The 21,006-nt window shown below is 42.8% G+C and overlaps 1 protein-coding gene across 1 annotated transcript in view; it reads right to left on the bottom strand.

Moving 5' to 3' along the window:
• The window catches only part of DOCK5 (dedicator of cytokinesis 5), a 224,045-nt gene that overhangs the window by 100,692 nt on the left and 102,347 nt on the right, over positions 1-21,006 (bottom strand). Inside the window, exons 6-13 of the mRNA XM_079927762.1 lie at positions 19,872-19,989; positions 18,148-18,311; positions 16,649-16,806; positions 15,113-15,194; positions 11,930-12,059; positions 9,334-9,406; positions 5,507-5,649; positions 2,621-2,746 (exon numbers count right to left, since the gene is read on the bottom strand). Of these exons, the coding sequence (XP_079783888.1) occupies positions 2,621-2,746; positions 5,507-5,649; positions 9,334-9,406; positions 11,930-12,059; positions 15,113-15,194; positions 16,649-16,806; positions 18,148-18,311; positions 19,872-19,989 (994 nt within the window). The remainder of the gene's footprint in view (positions 1-2,620; positions 2,747-5,506; positions 5,650-9,333; positions 9,407-11,929; positions 12,060-15,112; positions 15,195-16,648; positions 16,807-18,147; positions 18,312-19,871; positions 19,990-21,006) is intronic.

A 21,006-nucleotide genomic window follows, 5' to 3' on the forward strand; every position in this document is an offset into this window, starting at 1 on the left:
GCAACTAACACACAGAAGCAAAGTAAGTGGAAGAGATCCACCAAGGGAGGGAACAGAGGGGAGAAGGAAAGGGTCCTGTTACAGATTGAATTGCGCCCCTCCCCCAAAATTCATATGTTAAAGAGGTGAATAAAGTCAAATGAGGTCATATGGCGGGTCCTAACCCAATATGACTCGTGCCCTTATAAGAAAAGATTGGGACACAGACACGCAGACTGAGGGGTGATGGTGTGAGGTCACAGTGGGAAGGGGGCCACCTGCAAACCAAGGAGAGAGGATTCAGAAGAAACAACCCTACAGATACATTGATCTTGGACTTCCGGCGTCCGGAACTGTGAGAAAACAAACTTCCGCCATTTAAGCCACATGGCCCGGAGTATTTTGTTATGGTAGCTCAAGCAAACTAAGACAGGGCAGAAGGACCAAAGACCGAGGAGCTCCAGCATTTAAAGGTGAGGTCGAAGATGCTCAGGTGGCAAAGGATTCCTGGGAGAGGCCTCAGGGGGATGGGGAAAAAGAGGAGTGTGTGGGATCACAGACAGCGAGGGGGAACATTTCACGGAGGGAGTGGTCAACCCGGTCACATACTGGCCCAAGGCGACCATTACGCTAAAAATATCCAGCGGACTTGATAACACTGTAATCTTTGGTGACTAGTGACAGCCATTCCAGACAGGATAGAGGGAGGCTGGCAGGTGAGGAAACAGAGAGTATATAATCTCTTCCAAGAATTTAGCTATAGGAGAAAGTGCAGGAGAGGGAGAAGTTTAAGATGAATCTGCAGCCTGTTTCAATGATGATGAGAGGGAGCCCAGCTGAGGGATGTGAGCCCAGATCTTATATTCCTCAAACCTGGCCGATTACCAGAATCCCCCGCAGAGTCCCGGTCATACAAACTGCATCAGAGTCTCTGGAAAAATCTGGGAATCGGTATCTTCGTATTTCCCAGGTGATCCTGATTGGCTGACCCAAAGATTAGCATATTTGGGAACCATCATTCGAGATGATTTTTAAAGTCTGTTAATAGCCCTGGAAGTTTATGAACCAATACTACTGAATAGAAAGAATCTTTCCAAGCCAGATTTCCAAGATAAATGCACTTTGTCCAAAAGATAAACTTCTCTATTTTCGTTTTTCAGATTTCGGTCTTGCTGTAGCAATAAAACTGCCTTCAGTTATAGGAAGAGTATCAATACTTATTTTTATAAACAACAAGAAGACAAAGCATTTTCCTAGAATGTTGATGAATAGGTATTAGGGTGAAATGGCCCTGGAAGGGATGAAGTAGGCAGATGAAAAACTACTTTTCATGAGAAAAGAAGAAAATGATAATCTCAATTTTAGAACCCTTTCATTCATTCCACAAATATACTTTTAATACCCACCATGTACAGAAATGTGTGAGGCATCAAATTATTACTGCTCCTTAATTTCCCAAAGGAGAAACAAGATCTTGTATTAGTTTAAAAGAACCTGAATTTTTATGCAATAAACAGCTTGGTTTTTGAGAATTTTTCTAACATGCCAAAGATTGTTTATTCATATATTCTTTCTTCCTATCTTTCAAATATACAACATACTTATATTTTAATAGTTATAACACATATATTTTATATAATACACATATATAAGGTTCCTCGAGGGGATGATTTCCTTTTACCACTATAACAATCAAGAAAGTAAACGGGGGGCTTCCCCGGTGGCACAGTGGTTAGGAATCCACCTGCCAATGCAAGGGACACGGGTTCGATCCCTGGTCCTGGAAGAGCCCACATGCTGCGGAGCAACTAAGCCTGTGCGCCACAACTACTGAGCCTGCGCTCTAGAGCCCATGCTCTGCAGGAAGAGTAGCCACCGCAATGAGAAGCCCGCGCACTGCAACGAAGAGTAGCCCCCGCCGGCAGCAACTAGAGAAAGCCCTCGCGCAGCAACGAAGACCCAACACAGCCAAAAATAAGTAAATAAAATAAATAAACTTATTTAAAAAAAAAAAAAAGAAGGTAAACGGGTTAAATCAGTGAATTCACAAGAACACCTATGCAGATTATCAACAAGCAGTGGCAAAAAAAAGATGAAACTAAAGTAGGAAACTGCAGAATGTTTACATTCTTGTCACCACAAGTATGGGGAAAGCCGAGAACATAGTTGGAGCTTAAGCCACTGGAGGAGAAGGTCCAGCTGAGTCTGAGCTGAATGGGCACATTGCTGGGATTTCCTAGCAAGGAGCTCACGGTGCTGGTGATGTCATCACGAGAAGAGGTACGTGCAGATGAAGCAAACTATTCTCGGGACAGAGAACCTGTGCTATTTAGCGCGACTTAATGGATGGTCTAGGAAGTATTTCAGAGGGGCTTGTGCAGAACATAAAGAGAGAGCAAAGAGAAATTTCTGAGTACATTTAAAAGCATTCTCTTGGGCTTGCACACTGGGTAGTTTTCTAAGGTACTGCAACCCCGTCTCGATCTCCCACCGTCTCCATCTCCCACCGTCTCGATATCCCTGAATGCAAATAACGAAATCTTATGGATCCATGTTGCCTCAAGAGTCCCATTAGAAGGGATGGCTGCATGGAACAAAGTCCTAGAGGACGCAGAACAAGTGAATCAAGCAAAGTGTTTACCTGGAAGGATTATTTCAGGAAAGCCCATTTTCCGGGCGATTGCTGTGGATCTATCCACCAAGTGTGAAAAGTTTTTCTGAACCTGTGTGAGGTCCCCCGGCAGGAGCTTCAAGGACACCCAAAGTCCTTTAAAGAAAGAAAAGATAAACTTTTAGCTCTTTGTTATGATCCATATAATAAACACACACAAACGCTGAGAAAAATATATGTGTGGTATTGATACAAAAACACATTATTATAAAGATGTAAATTCTCCCCTAGTTAACTTAGAATTTTAATGATACTCCCAACAAAATCACAGTAAGGGGGCTTCCCTGGTGGCACAGTGGCTGAGGGTCTGCCTGCCGATGCAGGGGACATGGGTTCGTGCCCCGGTCTGGGAGGATACCACGTGCCGCGGAGCAGCTGGGCTCGTGAGCTGTGGCCACTGAGCCTGCGCGTCCGGAGCCTGTGCTCCACAACGGGAGAGGCCATAACAGTGAGAGGCCCGCATACCGCAAAAAAAAAAAAAAAAAAAAATCACAGTAAGATTTCTTTGAGAATTTGACAGAAATGTGAATGGATGTTTACTTCGGGGAAAAAAAAATAAAGATAGCCCCTCTCAGATATCAAAATACTGTAAAGTTATAGTAATGAGTGCTATTAGTAGTAGAAAAGATATATAAATCAATGGAAACAATGAAATCAAGTACTATTATATACAGCAATTAAACATACAGCAAAAGAGACATAACAAATCATGAAAAATGGAACAATTCTATAAACGTGCTGGGATAATTTTCTAGCTACTTAGAATCAATCTAACCTCTCAACGACACATTTTCACTAAAATAAATTCCTAATATAACAGAAAAGTGAACAGATAAAAAGACAGGAAATTAAAGGAAAAAATAAGTGTATCACTATCAAATCTCTGAGTATGAACCATTTTTCTAAGTAGAGAAACAAATGAAGAAATCACAAAAGCAGAAGAATTATCTATACAAACTGAAATTTTGATATACATAAAAAGTAAAAGGTATACTTCATAAACCATATACTACATATGCCTATAAAAGGCATGGTGAAATACTTATAAGAAATTAGAAATTCATACTCATTAGAAGAAGACCATTCAGATCCTCACAAATAAACAGAACATGAATACACAATTCACAAAGAAGTACAAAAAGTTTATAAATATTTGGCAAACCAGAAATTGAAAAGTATGTGTCCTAAGTAAGACAAATTGTTATCTTCATTACACAAAGAGTTCACAAAAACTTTAGAAAGGAAGGAAAACTTTAGAAAACTCCTAAATATCAATACATATGAAGGCCAGACAGTTCACTGTCACGTAGTTTTTTAAAATGCTACGGTGGTCTACTTTTCACCTTTCAAACAGGTAAAGATTTTTAAACATCAGTCTGCAAAGTGGGCATATGGTAATTAGTGCCCACAGGAAGAAACTTAGGGGAAGTATTCTGGAAATATGTACATCTCCAGGTTTAAGCTCATTCCTATCATTTGGCCCAGGAATCCTACTTCCGGGAATTTTCTTGGGGAGGCAGTCCTAAATATGGAAAAAGATTCATATATAAAGGTAGTCACAGCAGAGTTATTTAAATTTATAACGGTAGCAAAATAGAAAGCATTTAAGTGCTTACCTAGGAATTCCATGCTCAAAAAAAAAAAAAAAAAAAAATCCAAGCAATGGAATATTACGCAGCCACAAAAAATATTTATGAAGAGCCTGAAAACATTTGAAAAGTGTATTGCTAAGAAGGAGGAGAAGGAATGGTCTTCTTTTTTTCAGTTTTGTTAAAAAAAATTGTACATACACAGCAATCTATTTAGTGTAAGGGTTTTCCACTTTAACAAATTATATCCTTAGGTTAGGAGTTCCAAAACAACAGAAATACATTTAGTTATTTATTTTCGGATTCTATGATTTCTCACATGTATTTACTACTCAGGATAACTGTGAACACATGGCAAATTAAATATCCTGAAAATGTTTCCTAATTGCTTCCACTTCAGAAGACGATTACCGGGTGGTAAAAAAAAAAAAAAAAATTGACTCAATCTTCAAAATTATCCCCAAATCATCATCATTTGAATTTCAGATTTTAAACTATTTTCCCTTATTATTTGAGTTAAAAATGCAGTTTCAATAAGCAGAACTCCTCTGGGTTAAAACTAAGTCAACAAAATGATATATGGAGGTACTAAAAACAACTAAAAATGTTGTGCTAGGTAGCCCATTATTTTATATTAATACATATTCATTTGCATTACTTTGGTCTCCTTCCTCTCAATTTTAGGAAACGTATTGGGAGAAACATATTCAGAGAGTGGAACATAATTATCCTCAAAACTCTTTTTCTTAACTAATGAGAACCTACTGTATAGCACAAGGGACTGTACTCAATGCTCTGCGGTGACCTAAATGGGAAGGAAATCCAAAAAAGGGATCTATGTATACGTATAACTGATTCACTTTGCTATAGAGCAGAAACTAACACAACGTTGTGAAGCAACTATAAAAATTAATTTTTTTAGTTTTTAATTTCCAATAAAAATTAATTTTAAAAAAATTTTTAAAAAAAGCATTTTCTTTGTGCCTTGACCTGTGGAAACAACACGGGGATTACAGGTCAGACAAAAGTGAGGAAAGACTCATGGGATGAGAATCTGTTCTACAGAATTTACAAAATACAGCTGTGATCCAACTCTCTTAAGTCTTAACTGCCTTTAGACGGAAACTGAGGTGGGCAGTCCCCAGCAGGGTCTGTTTTATATCAGAGAAAGATAGTGAAAGGGCCAGAGTCCAAGGACTCAGCTCTGAGCACCAACCCTCCACCCCTGCCAGAGTCCCCTCCCAGCTCAGTACATAGGGCTGTGTACCTTGTCCTTTGTGATTCACTTCCTTGGCTGCTATCACTTTATTCAAGACTGAAGTGAGTGGCTCATTCTCCCCAATCACATGGGATGTTATCAGGGGCGACATGATTAGCTGCCTCTGCCGGATATAGGTTTCCATGGCAATTCTGGGGAAGTCAGAAATGATTGGTAAGGAAAAAAGAGTAAGTCTCTGCAGCACAGACTCAGATAGTCATGGGTCCCATGCGCGTCAGTTGGAAATATAAACAGTAGAGGAACCTAACTACAGGATACTTTCCATCTTTATTTTCCCACCGGGGGCCTATCTTAAGACACTGAATTCATCTTGAAATGACTTGGGGGAGTGAGGGGAAAAATAAACCCCAAGAACAAACAAAACCGACGGTCAAATGTTAACAACTAAACCCAGGGGCGATGCTTGATGCACTTTAAAAGGTGGGAGAGGCTGCGGGAATGGAATGGTAGGTGGACGGAGGAAGGGGCAGGAAGACCCAGCCTCCAGGTCCTGGCTCTACTTGCCAAGTGAGCTCTGCTAGAGTCCCCCCTCTGGGCCTCAGTTTCCTCATCTGTAAGGAAATGGGCCAGGATCACATGCCTGGAAGGCCCACATGTAGTGACAAGACTCAATGTACAAGAGCGGTATGTACACAGCGGCTTCGGGATGGTGTTCGTAGAACCCCACGTGATGAAGAACTATGTTTAGGGTTGCAATGGCACAGCCACCAGCAAACAAGAGCCACTTTAAAGATCACATCAGGCTGAGGCTCGTACAGGGGGATCAAAGAGCCAAACACAGCCCCCATTCTATGGAAAGCACAAGCGCTATCAATAACTACATATCAACCGGGCGCGGGACAACGGCAGCCAGTCTTCTCTGCTGTGGTTTCCTTTTCTTGCCCACGACACACAGGCCAGCTTTCTCTGCAGGGTTCAGACCTGTACCCTGACAATAGGGGGGAAGCATTCTGCAATATGTTCCTGAAAAGTGGGATTGCGACAGTCTGAGTTGTTTTCAAATGACTCCCTCTTAGACTAGCAGGATACACGCATAAAACTCTCCCAATATAATACAAAGCTTTCGAGGTAAGTTACGAAAGCATTTGCCATGAATCTTAGGAGTTCAATGCCAGAGGCTGTGATGTGCATCGTGAAAGCTGCACAGTGGCTGTTGGCCACACAGTGAGTGGTAATCAAATTAGGGCTGGGCTCCTTGGAGACTCAAAGCTTGTGTTATTATACGGTGGAGACAGTCTGAAAGCTCACTGTTTCAGCACGGCTGCTTAGGTAAGAGCTGGTTCAGAAAGTAAGCGGGGAGGCACATAACCAAAGAAGAAACCCACCTCAGAAAGTGAGACAAATACAGAGACACACATTTGAGATAACTCACATCCATAATGTGGTTCCTATTTTATATACATTTATAAAATTATTTGTATGGAGTAGAATAAATTTCATATCCATGAATGCTGCCCCGATAATTCATATATATTGAAACATATATAATATTATATATATTATTATATAATATTTCATATAACTCCCACATCCATGAATGCTGCTCCTAGTACACATGTACATATAAAATATACATATATTATACATATATACATAGGACATAATTATAATATATGTATACATAATAGAAACAACATTCATGGATATGAAAATTATTTCTATTTATCACAAGTATATTTACATTTTATGTATTTATATATTCACATTTATGCTATGTATTTTATTTAATATTTATTATATTTACATAAGATATTGTAATATAGTTGGTTTAATATATGAAATCATTTAATTGAATGCATTAATATAAAATTATATATTTTAATATATTATACATATTAATTTAATATATCACACTTATTTAATATACTTAAATATACATATTTACACTGGGAGCAGCATTCATGAAGTTGAAAGTTGTGTCATAATTCACACTAGCACTAAGCTACATAAAATATTTACCTCACCATATTCTTGGAGGGTCAGTGTATAGGTGGTAGGATGCTAGATAAGCACATATTTTAAAAATTATTAATAGCAGCTTCTGGATGAGAAGGGAAGTACTACTTAGCACAAACTATTTATACTATTATATTTAGAAACTTGTCCAAAAGTGCTGGACTTTAAAATGAAAGATAAGGATTTTTAGATTTTAAATTAAATTATATATAATACCTATTTCTTATAGAAAGAATAGTAAGCAGTTAAACCAAAAGGGGGCAAAATCACCTAGAGTTACACCAACAGAAATAATCACTGTTAATTATGGAGTATATTCTTTGAAATTTCTAAATTTTAAGGTTTTTAATGCATTGTAACAATTTATATTCTTATAAGTAGTCTTTATACCCACTGAACGCTGGATAGCATATATTTTTAAAACTTCGTCAACCCCAAAACTAAACCTCATTGTTTCATTTGCCCTTCATTGATTCTCAATGAATTTATAGGCCATTTCTTTGCATGTGTATGTTTCCTTCTGACTTCCTTATGAACTTGTATTAATTCCTTATAATTTAGAAATATTTATTCTTTTTCATAGACATTGCAAAGATTTTATTAAATTTTTTCTATGTATAAGTTGTCTAAAATTTCTGTGTGGCGAAACCTATCAATTTTTCTTCTTTAGGCGAATCTTTGGTGTCTGACTCAGAAAGGCCTCCCACACATCACACCGTATAAAACTTTTGTTTTCCTATAGTACTTTAAGATTTTTGGCTCTTACACTTACATATGTTACCATCTGGAATTTACAGTGGTATAAGGTGGGAGATGAAGATCTAACTTATGTTTCTTAAATGGTTAGCTAATTTTCTCAAACACTATCTTTTGCAGAGTTTATCTTTCTCCACTGATTTTAAATTATTTTAAAATAATTAAAATATATATATAACCATATTACTTATTACTAATAAAATCACATATTAACTCAAATATCCTTGGGCTGGTTTCTGGAATTCTCGGTTTGTCATATTGATCTGTTGTGGTGGCCGAGACAATCAATTCTTCTCACTGACACGACTGCCCTGTTAGGAGTCAGATCCAGCAACGTCCCAGCCACCTGTGCGAGGTCAGTGGCGCATGCCTGCTGGAGTATGAGCCAGTCATGATGTTCCCACGTACGCTCCTTCAGCGTTACGGGGATAGAGAGTAGCTCTCCAACGTCCCCCAGTGGCCCACCCAGGGCTCCAGCTCCTGAGACTCAGTATGGGGAGCTGAGTGCAGCTCTGCGGGGAAACCTTCCACGCACTCCCAGGCTGGCTTCCCTCCGCTTGCAGGAAAACAAGGATTAGTCTACCCTTCACTCTCGCATCTCCTAAACCTTTGTTACTCAAACTGTGATCCCCAGACCTGCAGTAGCAGCATCACCTCGAAGCTTGTCAGATGCAGACTCCAGATCCACCAGATCGTGTTTTGCATTCTAACAAGATCCCAGGTGATTCAGGTGCAGGTTACAGTCTGAGAAGCCCTGTGCTATTCTACTCGATTCCTCATCCTCTGTGATACCTGTTCCATAGGACAAAGTACAGATAAACGTTGGCATTTCTGGCATTTAAGTGGCACCATAATCTGGTAGGTTTGCCCCTTATGTTCCTTTGGTCATTTCTGTAGAATCAGGAAAGTTCAGTTACCCTCTTAATGGAGTGCCACATGAAGGACTTTGAATAGTCTTCTGTCAGCTCCACTCTGACAATCTTCCCGCTTAAGAGCTTTTCCTTTTCTAACTGGGCAAAAGGTTCCTAGCCCCTGGTTCTAACACACCATCCAAAGGCCTAATCCAGGTCTCAAGTCACCTGGGATAATGCCACAGTACTTACTGCTGAAAGGGAATAAAATGTTGCTTTTCTTCATCATCCACCTTCCCATGTATGATATCGGTAATATCCATCACTAGGAAAAAGACAAAACTTAATTAAAGAAACCAACTGCTTCAGGCCTCAGTGAGGAACTACGGAAAATTACAGTATCAGCAAACACAGACCCCTGGAGGAAGAAAGAGAGCGAGAGCGAGCAGGGACGTTGCTTTTATTTCTTTGCCAATGATGACTCCCGGTGTCCCCAGCCTAGCAGGAGATCAGTTCATCAGGGGCTCAGGCAGGGGCTTGGGTATTCTTGGATCAACCCTGCAGACGACCTCCTTTAAAACATTCTACTAGACCAAGTTGGTGAATTCTTGAGTCACGTGACACTGACCCTCTTTAGTAAGCCTGCGTTCCAAGACCCAGAGAACACTCTTTTTTTTTTTTGTCAGGAGTGTCAGTAGAATAAAGACCTGGGAGAGGAACTCAAGATTTGCAGTGGTCCACCATCCCTCTGATTTGACATTTTCTCACCTGGTTTCCACATAAATGAAGGGCAGCCAGGGCACCAACAGCACAGACTAGAAGACCATATAGTGACTTGGTCTTTGATGCCCGGTAGGAGCTATTAAGGAAGCGCTGTTGTAACCCTACTGCATGGATTATCTTATTTATACAAATATTAATATTAGCCCTACTTTAAGAGATGAGGAGACTGACTACAGGAAAGGTAGGTAATTTTCCCTAGGTCAGAAGTTTCAGTGGTAAAGCCAGGGTATGAACCCAGTGATTACAGGGCCAAACCATTTAACCTAACTATGCCTGCTGCCTAGAGAACTAGTAAGTGGGCCATTCACTCTACAGCTGCTGAGGTTAGGCAGGGGCCATGGCAAGAAGCCACTCCTCGGTTAATAAATTACAATCTAGCCATAAAACACACACCAACGATCCACACCACAGGTAATCCGTTTGGCGATTAAAAGAAAGACTGAGATATGAGACAATAATCATTAGAAAAACGAAAGACAAGGGAGGAAATGCTTTCTCAAATCAACCCGAACATATAGTGCATAAGGCTTGGGAATGAATAAAGGTAGTGAAAGAAAGCTGTAGAAAGCAGGGCATGACATCAACTTGCTATCAGCCCTTAATAGACCCCTGAAAACATTGCATGCGTGCACGTGCGCGCGCGCGCACTGGAGAATTTGTATTTGAACCCCCAAATAGGCAGTTCATTTGTGAATGACATCATCTAGTTACTCCTAACTTCTGGGGCTTGGCATCAAGGCTCAAAGTAAATGAATCTCCACGCCCTGAATGAACATACACACACCCTGAAAGGGAAGAGCAAATAAAAGCCTCGAGCTTGACGTTTGAATCTCTATGGACCAGTTTGAAAGACAACGACCTTGAATATTCCTGAAATCTTTTATGAAAGAATAGACGGCCCTACAGATGGCTAAGCAGTCCTGGGCCAGGGTTCCTTGCCTTTTCTGGGCTTTTATTTCAATTCACTATCAGGAAGTAGTGCTGTCCCCTCTAGACAGAGCCTGGCCAACCTTGAGAGCAGGTGCAGTGCAAGGCCATTCAAGGGATGCACGAGGCACACAGCCTCCTGGGGTACAAAGGCTGCCTCACCAGCCACGTAACCCACAGGTCAACCCTGAAGACGTGCAGTTTCTGGGCCCTCGTTCCAGGGGCAGAATTGATGGCTTTCAAAACTACTTAGGGACCAAAGTGTCGGTGTAATACCAAAAATATATTTCCTCCATTTAACAAACTACAGAGGAAAATGGAGGGCCTCCTGGAAGGTTATGGAGTTTGATTTAAGCCAAGGACGCTCTTTGAAAGCAATGTTGCCTTGGAAGAGCCAATTTCCTAGACATACAAACCACTTTCCCAGGAGAATTTTATTCAATTAAAATCAATACGCAGCCGCAGTCAGGGAAAATTACAACAGTCACACGGAGGCTTTACTGAGAGGGCCCTGCTGTGTACAAGACACAGTGCTGGGCAGTGAGGGAGAAACAAAGGAGGGGCATCTAGGTGAGGACACAGAACCCACAAAAAGCTACCTGGCAGTTTCAGGCAGTAAACGCGGTGTGCCTGATACTAGCCCTAACAACCAAATTCATCTTGCACTGTCTCTGAGTCTCCTCTCTCCTTCCTCCCTCTTCTCTGTATTTCTTTTAATTTTCTCTTTATTGTGGAAAAATATACCTAACATGAAATTTGCCATTTTGAACATTTTTAAATGTACCGCTCAAAGTCGCATTAAAAACATTCACATTGGACTTCCCTGGCGACGCAGTGGTTGAGAATCCGCCTGCCAGTGCAGGGGACAGGGCTGCTTAAGGCTGAATGACATCCCACTGTATGGAAAGACCATTTTGCCTATCCATTCATCCGTAACAGACAGCTGGGCTGCTTTGGCTATTGTGAACAACGCTGTGGTAAACGTGAGTGTGACAATATCTCTTTGAGACCCTGCTTTTAATTCGTTTGGGGATACAGAAGTGAGATGGCTGGATCCTAATCTAATTTTTTGAGGCCCCACCATACTGTTTTCCCAGTGGCCATACCATCTTACATCCATCTCGGGTCCTTTCTGTACCTGCTACTCCAAAGGGTCTTCGGAGCCCACATGTGTGCTTTTTGCCCTCCTTCAGCTCCATGTGGCCAACCCGGACAATTTGGCACACGAGGCTGATGCGGGGTCGGATGAGGTCTGTGCTGCTGAGGTCCTACAGGGGCAGAGAGAACAGAAAAGGATGTCACCCTACATCACCCTGTCACATTCATTTCTCTTTTTGAAATATCAGAAGGACTCCTCTCTTCCCCCTATCCACCCAAGAACTATCATAGCATCAGAGAAAAATGACTGTATTCAAAAAAAGAATTTTTAAAAATTCCCCAGCTCCTACTTCAAATTTATAAATCAGATTGGATTCAATCTCAAGTCTCCAGTTTACGCAGGGTGTGTAAAAATGGGGTCCCTTGTCATTGTTACTTTAGATCCTGGCCAGGGCATATCTGAGCACCAGACGCGTTTCAGTGTCAAACGGAATTAAAACTTACAAGACATTGACATTTACTGGGGATCTACACGTGCTGGTGATATTTCATTTCACCTTCCAAATAATCCTGTGAGGCAACTATCACACAGAAGTTTACATGCATTGCTATCTGTAATTATTCATCTGTTTTATGAGAGATAACCATCGAGAGCTTCTGGGTGTGTGTTGACTAATGAGAAATGTGTCGATGAAATCTCTCTGTCTTTTTGGGGCTCATGCTCTATGCTTGTTTGTATTCCTAAGGATGGGTGAGTAAACCCACAAAAGAGCTCACCTATCTCATTTGCTTTAACATCAGAAATGATTTAACTGCATCTCAAATTCTTTTCATGAAACGGCTATCCAAGGCCTCTTTACTGAATCAAGAATTACTTTTTAAACAATCGATCCATATCTATCCCCTATAATCAGATTAACTCAGGTCTCCAAGATAGGAATATATACCGATGACGATATTCACCTTGCATTTCTACTCTAGGTTTTGTGAAGTTTCTATTAATAGAAAGATAAAGACTTTAAGTGACTGGTTACATAAACTGGGGCACACTGATATTATTTAATAATATACAGTCATGTATAAATGAAGTTTCTGTAGAATATTCAATGACCAAAGAATCGGTCACCACATTTTATTTCATTGAAAAAGTTGGACATGAAATTTGCATATAGGAGGGGCCTAATTGGTGGGGGGGAGGAGAGGAGGGGGTGAATTGCAGCTATTCTGAAACGGTATTGATTAGAAGATGGACCAATGATTCAACAACACCTTTTTAATGTGTTGTTGTTTTTTTTTAAATAATGTACGCATTGACTGATAAACGCCTTTTAATTTCAGGGAAAAAAACCCTCACATATCTCAGAACTGAGGAAATACTCTGCATGTTGGGGAGAGGTTTGGGGAAGAGTTCTAAGCCCTTTTTTGTCGATGTTTACTAGGTGATGAAGATGTGGATGGGTCAGTGCAGGGATAGTAATACACCACTTTCGTCATAGGGGTAGGAGGTTAATAGATGGAATGAACAATAATAAGCAGAAATGAAGGCAGGCAGGCAGGAAGGAAGAAAGGCAGGAAGGCAGGCAGGAAGTAAGGCAGGAAGGAAGGCAGGAAGGAAGGAAGGCAGGAAGGAAGGAAGGCAGGACGGAAGGCAGGAAGGCAGGAAGGAAAGCAGGAAGGCAGGAAGGAAGGAAGGAAGGAAGGAAGGCAGGAAGGCAGGAAGGAAGGAAGGCAAAAAGGAAGGAAGGCAGGAAGGAAGGCAGGCAGGAAGGAAGGCAGGACGGAAGGCAGGAAGGCAGGCAGGCAGGAAGGAAGGAAGGAAGGCAGGAAGGAAGGCAGGAAGGAAGGCAGGAAGGAAGGCAGGCAGGAAGGCAGGAAGGAAGGCAGGAAGGAAGGCAGGCAGGAAGGCAGGAAGGAAGGAAGGAAGGCAGGAAGGAAGGAATGAAGGAAGGCAGGAAGGCAGGCAGGAAGGCAGGAAGAAAGGAAGGCAGGAAGGAAGGAAGACAGGAAGGAAGGAATGCAGGAAGGCAGGAAGGCAGGCAGGAAGGCAGGAAGAAAGGAAGGCAGGAAGGAAGGCAGGAAGGAAGGAAGGAAGGCAGGAAGGCAGGCAGGAAGGAAGGCAGGAAGGAAGGAAGGCAGGAAGGAAGGCAGGCAGACAGGAAGGCAGGAAGGAAGGAAGGCAGGCAGGCAGGAAGGAAGGAAGGAAGGAAGGCAGGAAGGCAGGAAGGCAGGCAGGAAGGCAGGAAAGCAGGAAGGAATGAAAGAAGGAAGGCAGGAATGAAGGAAGGAAGGCAGGAAGGAAGGCAGGAAGGCAGGAATGAAGGAAGGAAGGAAGCAGGGACCAATGCGCCTTCCTATCACTTCCTTTGGTGCTTTACCTTAGACTCTGTTTTCCTGACTGTAAGAGTGGTAAGAGAAAAAGCAGACAAAATATGGGTGTGGCTTAAGGGAAAAAGGGAGAAAAGGAAGCCAGTATCTCTTTTAGGCTTAATGGGAGCTGGAAAACCTGCCCACCAAGGCTGCTCAGAGCAGGTGGCAGCAGCTCCAGGGCATTTCAAGCACTGATGTCCAAAAAAGGGGAGAGAATCCCAAGGAAGTTCCTAGCCCACGAAAAGGAGAGTCACCAGGCCCCAGGCTCTAGCCCAGTACATTCCTGGCTCTCGATCCATTTACAGCAGCACCTCCTGCCTCCGCGAAGTGGAGACAGAGAGGGAAAAGTCCATTAACATATAAGCCAACACGAAAGTCTAGTCCGGTCTTTGCCCCGACCGTAACGTGGCTCTGGAAGGTCCCCCCCTTTATCTGCACAGCTCACCCCCTCATCAACTGGAAGTTCTTGCTGAAAGGTCTGCCCTCACCCACTGTTTAAGACAGCAACCCTCCCCCAGCCCAGAAACTCCCAATCCCCCCAAGGTACTCACGACCTCTAACATTCTATACAAATCCTCATCTATCTGATTACTGTTTATTACTGACTTCCCGATTAGGACAAAAAGCTCCTTGAGGACCAGGACATTATCGGATGTGTTCACTGATGTATCTCAAGTGCCTGGCCTCTGACAGGTGCTCAATAAATATTTGGTGAATAAATGAGTGGGTCAGTCCTGCTAGAGGGATCATGCTGATTGTTATTTTCATGTGTCCATTTTTAAATTTTCCATATACCTGTCACGTGCACCTGTAAGATCGCAAACAAAGGAAAGGGTTAAACATAGGTAGGACTTACAGTAAAGACCGCTTGAAGGTTATTAAGCTTCTCGATCTCCTTGGGCATTCCATTGCTGCCCCAACGAATTAGGTAGTTTTCACTGATGAAGGGGAAAAAAAAAATCTCAATGAGCACCTAAATGGGGAGGAAGCTGCTCTCCGTATAGACTTAATAGGGTCGAAAGGTGGTCCAGAAGAGCCCAGTAAAGTTCACCAGGCAGGTCTGAGACCACACCAATGACCAGCCTCTGGTCTCCTGGCTGTAGCCTGGCTCTCTGAGGTACACCCAGTACGGCCCCATGACAAGCACTGCTCAAGACGGGCACAGACACAGTAGATTCTACCAGATTCTATCTGGGGTCTATGTTCCATCTCAAATTCTTTGTATGAAAGTTTCAGTTTTGCTGAGTCAGGAATATAATATTATAAGAATCATTCCAAGTCCATCCCTGGGAATCCACAACACCACACTGCAATAAGCTTTCTTTTTTAGATACAAACAATTTGGGGGCTTCCCTGGTAGCGCAGTGGTTAAGAATCCGCCTGCCAATGCAGGGGACACGGGTTCGAGCACTGATCCAGGAAGATCCCACATGCCGCGGAGCAACTAAGCCCGTGCGCCACAGCTACTGAGCCTCCGCTCTAGAGCCCGTGAGCCACGACTACTGAGCCCGCGAGCCACAACTAATGAAGCCCATGTGAAGCCACCGCAATGAGAAGCCCGCACACCACAACAAAGAGTAGCTCCCACTCGCCACAACTAGAGAAAACCCGTGCACAGCAACGAAGACCCAACACAGCCAAAAATTAATTATTTTAAAAATTTATTTTAAAAACTAATAAATAATTTGTCAGTAATTACTTTTAGCCATCTTCTCAAGAATAAGCCTGTTTTCTTAGCTGCTCAGCGGCAGCATGACTGTAGGGTTGAACACAGCTAAAGTCTTTAATTTATAGCAGTATTGGGTTCACAGCAAAGTTGAGCCGAAGGTACAGATTTCCCCTAGGCCCCCCTCCATGCCCAGCCCCCACCCCTTTATCAACTACCCCCCGCAGAATGGTACAATCATTGTTATAACCATTGAACCTACACTGAGAGGTCATTATTACCCCGAGTCTACAGTTTACATTAGGGGTCACTCTTAGTGTTGGACATTCTCTGGGTTTGGAAAAATGTGTCATGACACACAGTCACCATGACAGTATCACAGAGGATAGTTTCACTGCTCTAAAATTCTCAGTGCTCTGCCGAGTCATCCCTCCCTCACCCCTCTCTTATGCTCCTTTGAATTCTCTGTTCCTGTCACCATGTTCGGATGAGTTTTCTGTGATTTCTAAGACCCAGGGAGTACACAAACTGTTACTACTGCACTGTTTAAGCAGCTATTCAGAATGGCTTAGCGACCCAAAGGGTTTTATTTTCTACTGCCTAGAAATCCTCCCCCTCTTCTCCGTCTTCCCCTCTCAAACCCAGCAAAGAAATCCTCAGGGAGGAGATAGGTGAAGGCTGGGTATTTTTGCAAGGTTGATAGAAGATGACCTGGGTCTCTACTACCTGATGAACGTGGACTGGTCCGGGTCGTAGAGGGCCATGAACAACTCTGCGTCTTCCCCAATGTTGCAGACAAAGTTCTTGAAGTTCACATAGAGGCCGTAGGTATGCACGGCACTGAAGATGGACTGGCCCCGCAAGTCCAGATTCTGCAGGATTGACTGAACACAGAGGACAAGACAGAAAAGCATCTTGGTTTCAGCAAGTGGGAAACGCTAGCAAAGACTCTGGCCTGCAAACGGGAGCCAAATATAATGACCACCCGAGAGAAGCACTTACTGAGAAGAAAGTGTGTGTAAGTGGAGAAGTGATCAAGTGAGAAAAATAGAACCATTATTATTTAGATGATCAAGGCGGTCCTGTGAAGCGCCTTGAACCCAAGTAATTCAATAAATGCTGTCTAAAGAGCATATTATCTAAAGTTTACGATAACTCAGGGTTTTAGTAGCTTTAAGAAGTTCTCATCTCTCACGACAATTTCTGGGTAAACCTCAAAAGTATAAACATCACGATTCATTATCCTTCTTTTGGGGAACAACTCTCACTGCAAATAAGAGATTCCACTGGACAGGTCCACCTTCAGGCATGATTAGCCATTAGATCCAGAAACACAATGAAATGTTATTACAACTGTGCTGAAGAAATAAAACCTACAAACTAAACGAAATAAACAGAAACCTCTACTCATTAGAACAGAAAGACTGGAAGAATATATACCTCAACATCAGTATGTTTGGGGAGTCATAATATAGGTGACTTTTTTCTTTTTCTCTTTTTCTATACCTTTTGAATTTTTATTTATTGTCCAATTACTATTTTTAAAATCTTTCAAACACTTTATTTGTAAATACTATTTTATTTATTTTGGAAATCATGATCTATGTACTAAATACAGAAGTTTACAGAATAAAGAGGCTTTTCTCCCACCCAATTCTCCTTCTCAGAGGCATCCATTAATTGTCTGTTTCTTGTCTATCACTACAGAGTTAGTCTGCACATAGGCAAGCACAGATGAATGTATATTCTTTTTTGAAACACAAATAATACTCTTTTATACACACGGTTCTGCATCTTGCTCTTTTCTGCTTAATACATTATCTTTGCAACCTTCCCAGGTCAGAATATACAAAACTGCTTTGTTCTTTTTGTAATATTTTGCTTCTAAAATGAGGAAATGAATGATTTCTAAACAACATTTCCACCTCTGTTGTCTTAACTCCTTTTCCTTCATTAAAAACAAAAGCAAAGGGCTTCCCTGGCGGCGCAGTGGTTGAGAGGCCGCCTGCCGATGCAGGGGACGCGGGTTCGTGCCTCGGTCTGGGAAGATCCCACATGCCGCATAACGGCTGGGCCCGTGAGCCATGGCCGCTGAGCCTGTGCGTCCGGAGCCTGTGCTCCACAACGGGAGAGGCCATAACAGTGAGAGGCCCACGTACCGCAAAAAAAAAAAAAGCAAAAATGGAACCTCTGGGGCCAAAGTCTGCACATCTGAGGAAGCTCACCTTCTCTTCTTGAATCTTTTCCTCAATCCTCTTCGAGGCCACTTCATGGGCCTTGAAGAGGGCGATGGTGCTGGTTTCATCGGGGTCCAAGATGTTCCCGTTGTCGTCCCGCACGACCAGATCCAACCCCAACATTCTAGGAAGAAAGAAATGGTCAGTTGGTTCTCCTCGTCAGGAGCAGACCCTTTCCTGAAGAGTCTTCACGGAAGAACCCAGAGGATTCAGCTGAAAGGCTGGGTGCCAGACAAGTCAAGATAAGAAGAGTTCACTAGCTTTTCTCCTTTCAATTTTTGCTTCCTTTCCATACAACAACAATGCTAAAAAACTTATGCAAATGTTACCCAAACTCATATAATATGCAAAGTAATTTGGTCTGCAGAACCTCAACAGGAAAGGCAAAACTGGCGCTAATTCTAACCAAAGTCGTCTGACCAATGTTTCTTTCCCCTAATCATCTGTAGTTTGTTATAGGAACTATGAAAGACGAATGCTCAGATACTGGGGAACTTACCCTGATTTCCTTAAAAGCACAGGCCTGGGGACAGTGCTTAATTCAAGACTGTTCTTTGTTTGTTTGTTTGTTTTAATTTATTTATTTAATTTATTTATTATTTTGGGCTGTGTTGGGTCTTTGTTGCTGCGTGCGGGCTTTCTCTAGTTGTGGCGACCAGGGGCTACTCTTCATTGCGGTGGCTTCTCTTGTTGCGGAGCACGGGCTCTAGGCGCACGGGTTTCAGTAGTTGTGACTCACGGGCTCAGTAGTTGTGGCTCACGGGCTCTAGAGCACAGGCTCAGCAGTTGTGACGCACAGGCTTAGTTGCTCCGCGGCATGTGGGATCTTCCCGAACCAGGGCTCGAACCCGTGTCCCCTGCATTGGCAGGCGGATTCTTAACCACTGCGCCACCAGGGAAGCCCTTTTCAAGACCATTTTAAAGGAGATCAAAGGAGTTCCTTAGTGGCCTAGTGGTTAGGATTCAGGGCTTCCACTGCTGTGACCTGGGTTCAATCCCTGGTCGGAGAACTGAGATCCCACAAGACATACGGCGCGGCCAAAAACAACAAGAGCAACCAAAGGAATCAAAGAAGTTAAGTCCTGGCTGTTGGTATCACAAAATCTATCTCAGAGAACGGGCTCTGGTGTCAGCTGGACCAAGATTTGCATCCTGGTTTTAATACTTGCTGGCAATATGACTCTGGTCATCTACTTAGTTTTGCAAAGGCCTGGTTTCCTCGTCTGTAAATTATTCCCTACCCTTCAGGGCTGTTGTGTGAATTTAATGAGATAACGCATATATAGCACACAGTACAATATCTAGCATATAATAGGCTCTCAATGAATGTTAGCTCCTACTGGCAAAAGAAAACCCCTGGCTGTGTTAAGACGGAGCTCTGGGTGCCGCACGGGAATAGTAAGGCCCATACGGTCCCTGCATGGCCCCATCCCAGCAAGGCTTTTTATGCCCGATGTGCACACAGAAGCAGAAAAAATTGTACTTAGTTCTAAGAAGTTGGCGACGGTGGTGGAAACAGGATACTGTGATCTGAACACCCAGTTCACTCCAGGCGCTAGCAGTTTAGGAGTGAGGATGTCCAAAGGGCAAGAAAGTTCAAGGATAACGGTGGCACGTGCCAAGTCTTTGGGCAGAAAGCAAAAATGCCTAATTTCCTGCCTCCCTGTTTTATAGCATCTCCATCAACTGATTCAATCTGGCAGGTCCCTTGCCATGGCGGCCAGACCCACAGGCCGCCCAGACTATGAGCAATGGGCCTTGTTGGCTGCTCGAGACCGGATCACGGATGCACTGATGGAGTAGCTTAATTTCTTGAGCTGCTTCCAAGGGCTGAAATGAAAAGGCCAGCGTGGTCTGCTGTTCGTAGGACATTACCATCCTTTGCCAGAGACCAGAGGCCTCCAGGCTGATGCCACAGTGTGCCAAGACCCAAGAATACAGAGGCAGCATATGTGCCAGGAGGGAGCTGCTTTATCCCATCTTAGCTGTTGTTTAAGCGTCTCCCCAGGACTGTATGACTAGCAGTGCAGCTCCTGTGGTCATACTCCTGTGAACAGACAAGGGCAGAGCAACTAAGCCCGTGCGCCGCAACTACTGAGCCTGCGCTCTAGAGCCCGCGAGCCACAACTACCGAAGCCCGCGCGCCTAGAGCCCGTGCTCCGCAACAAGAGAAGCCACCGCCATGAGAAGCCCGCGCACCGCAACGAAGAGTAACCCTCGCTCGCTGCAACTAGAGAAAGCCCGCGCGCAGCAACGAAGACCCAACACAGCCAAGGAAAAAAAAAAAAAAAAACTAAACTAAATGTCAAATGAATCATCAACAAAAACTGAGAAACGAACCCAGTGTTTAAAAAGAGCTGGTCAGGAAGGACGAATCATCCCAGGTCACCATCAATTTTGATGAATCGACTAAATTTTTTGTCTTCCAAAGGGCAGTAACATCTGGAACCTACATAACTGACCGAGCCAATCGGAAGATGAATGATGTGATTAACTCTTTAGAGGTTATTGGAGACAGGCTATTCTGGCAAATCTGGTTTTTACACAATGTAAGCAATGGTCCCACTTAGGGGAAGACAGAAAGAAAGAGACAGAATGAGTCTGATGATGATTTAAAACACTGTTAGAAGAAAGATGGCAGGGGGGAGGAATAAATTATGGTTTGGGATTAACAGATAAACACCACTACATATAAAATAGATAAACAACAAGGACCTGATGTATAGCACAGGGAACTCTACTCAATATTCTTTAATAAACTAAATGGGAAAAGAATCTGGAAAAGAATAGATACATGTATAACTGAATCACTTTGCTGTACACCTGAAACTAACACAACATTGTAAA

The sequence above is a fragment of the Stenella coeruleoalba genome (assembly GCF_951394435.1).
Source record: "Stenella coeruleoalba genome assembly, chromosome: 7".
Lineage (NCBI taxonomy): Eukaryota > Metazoa > Chordata > Mammalia > Artiodactyla > Delphinidae > Stenella > Stenella coeruleoalba.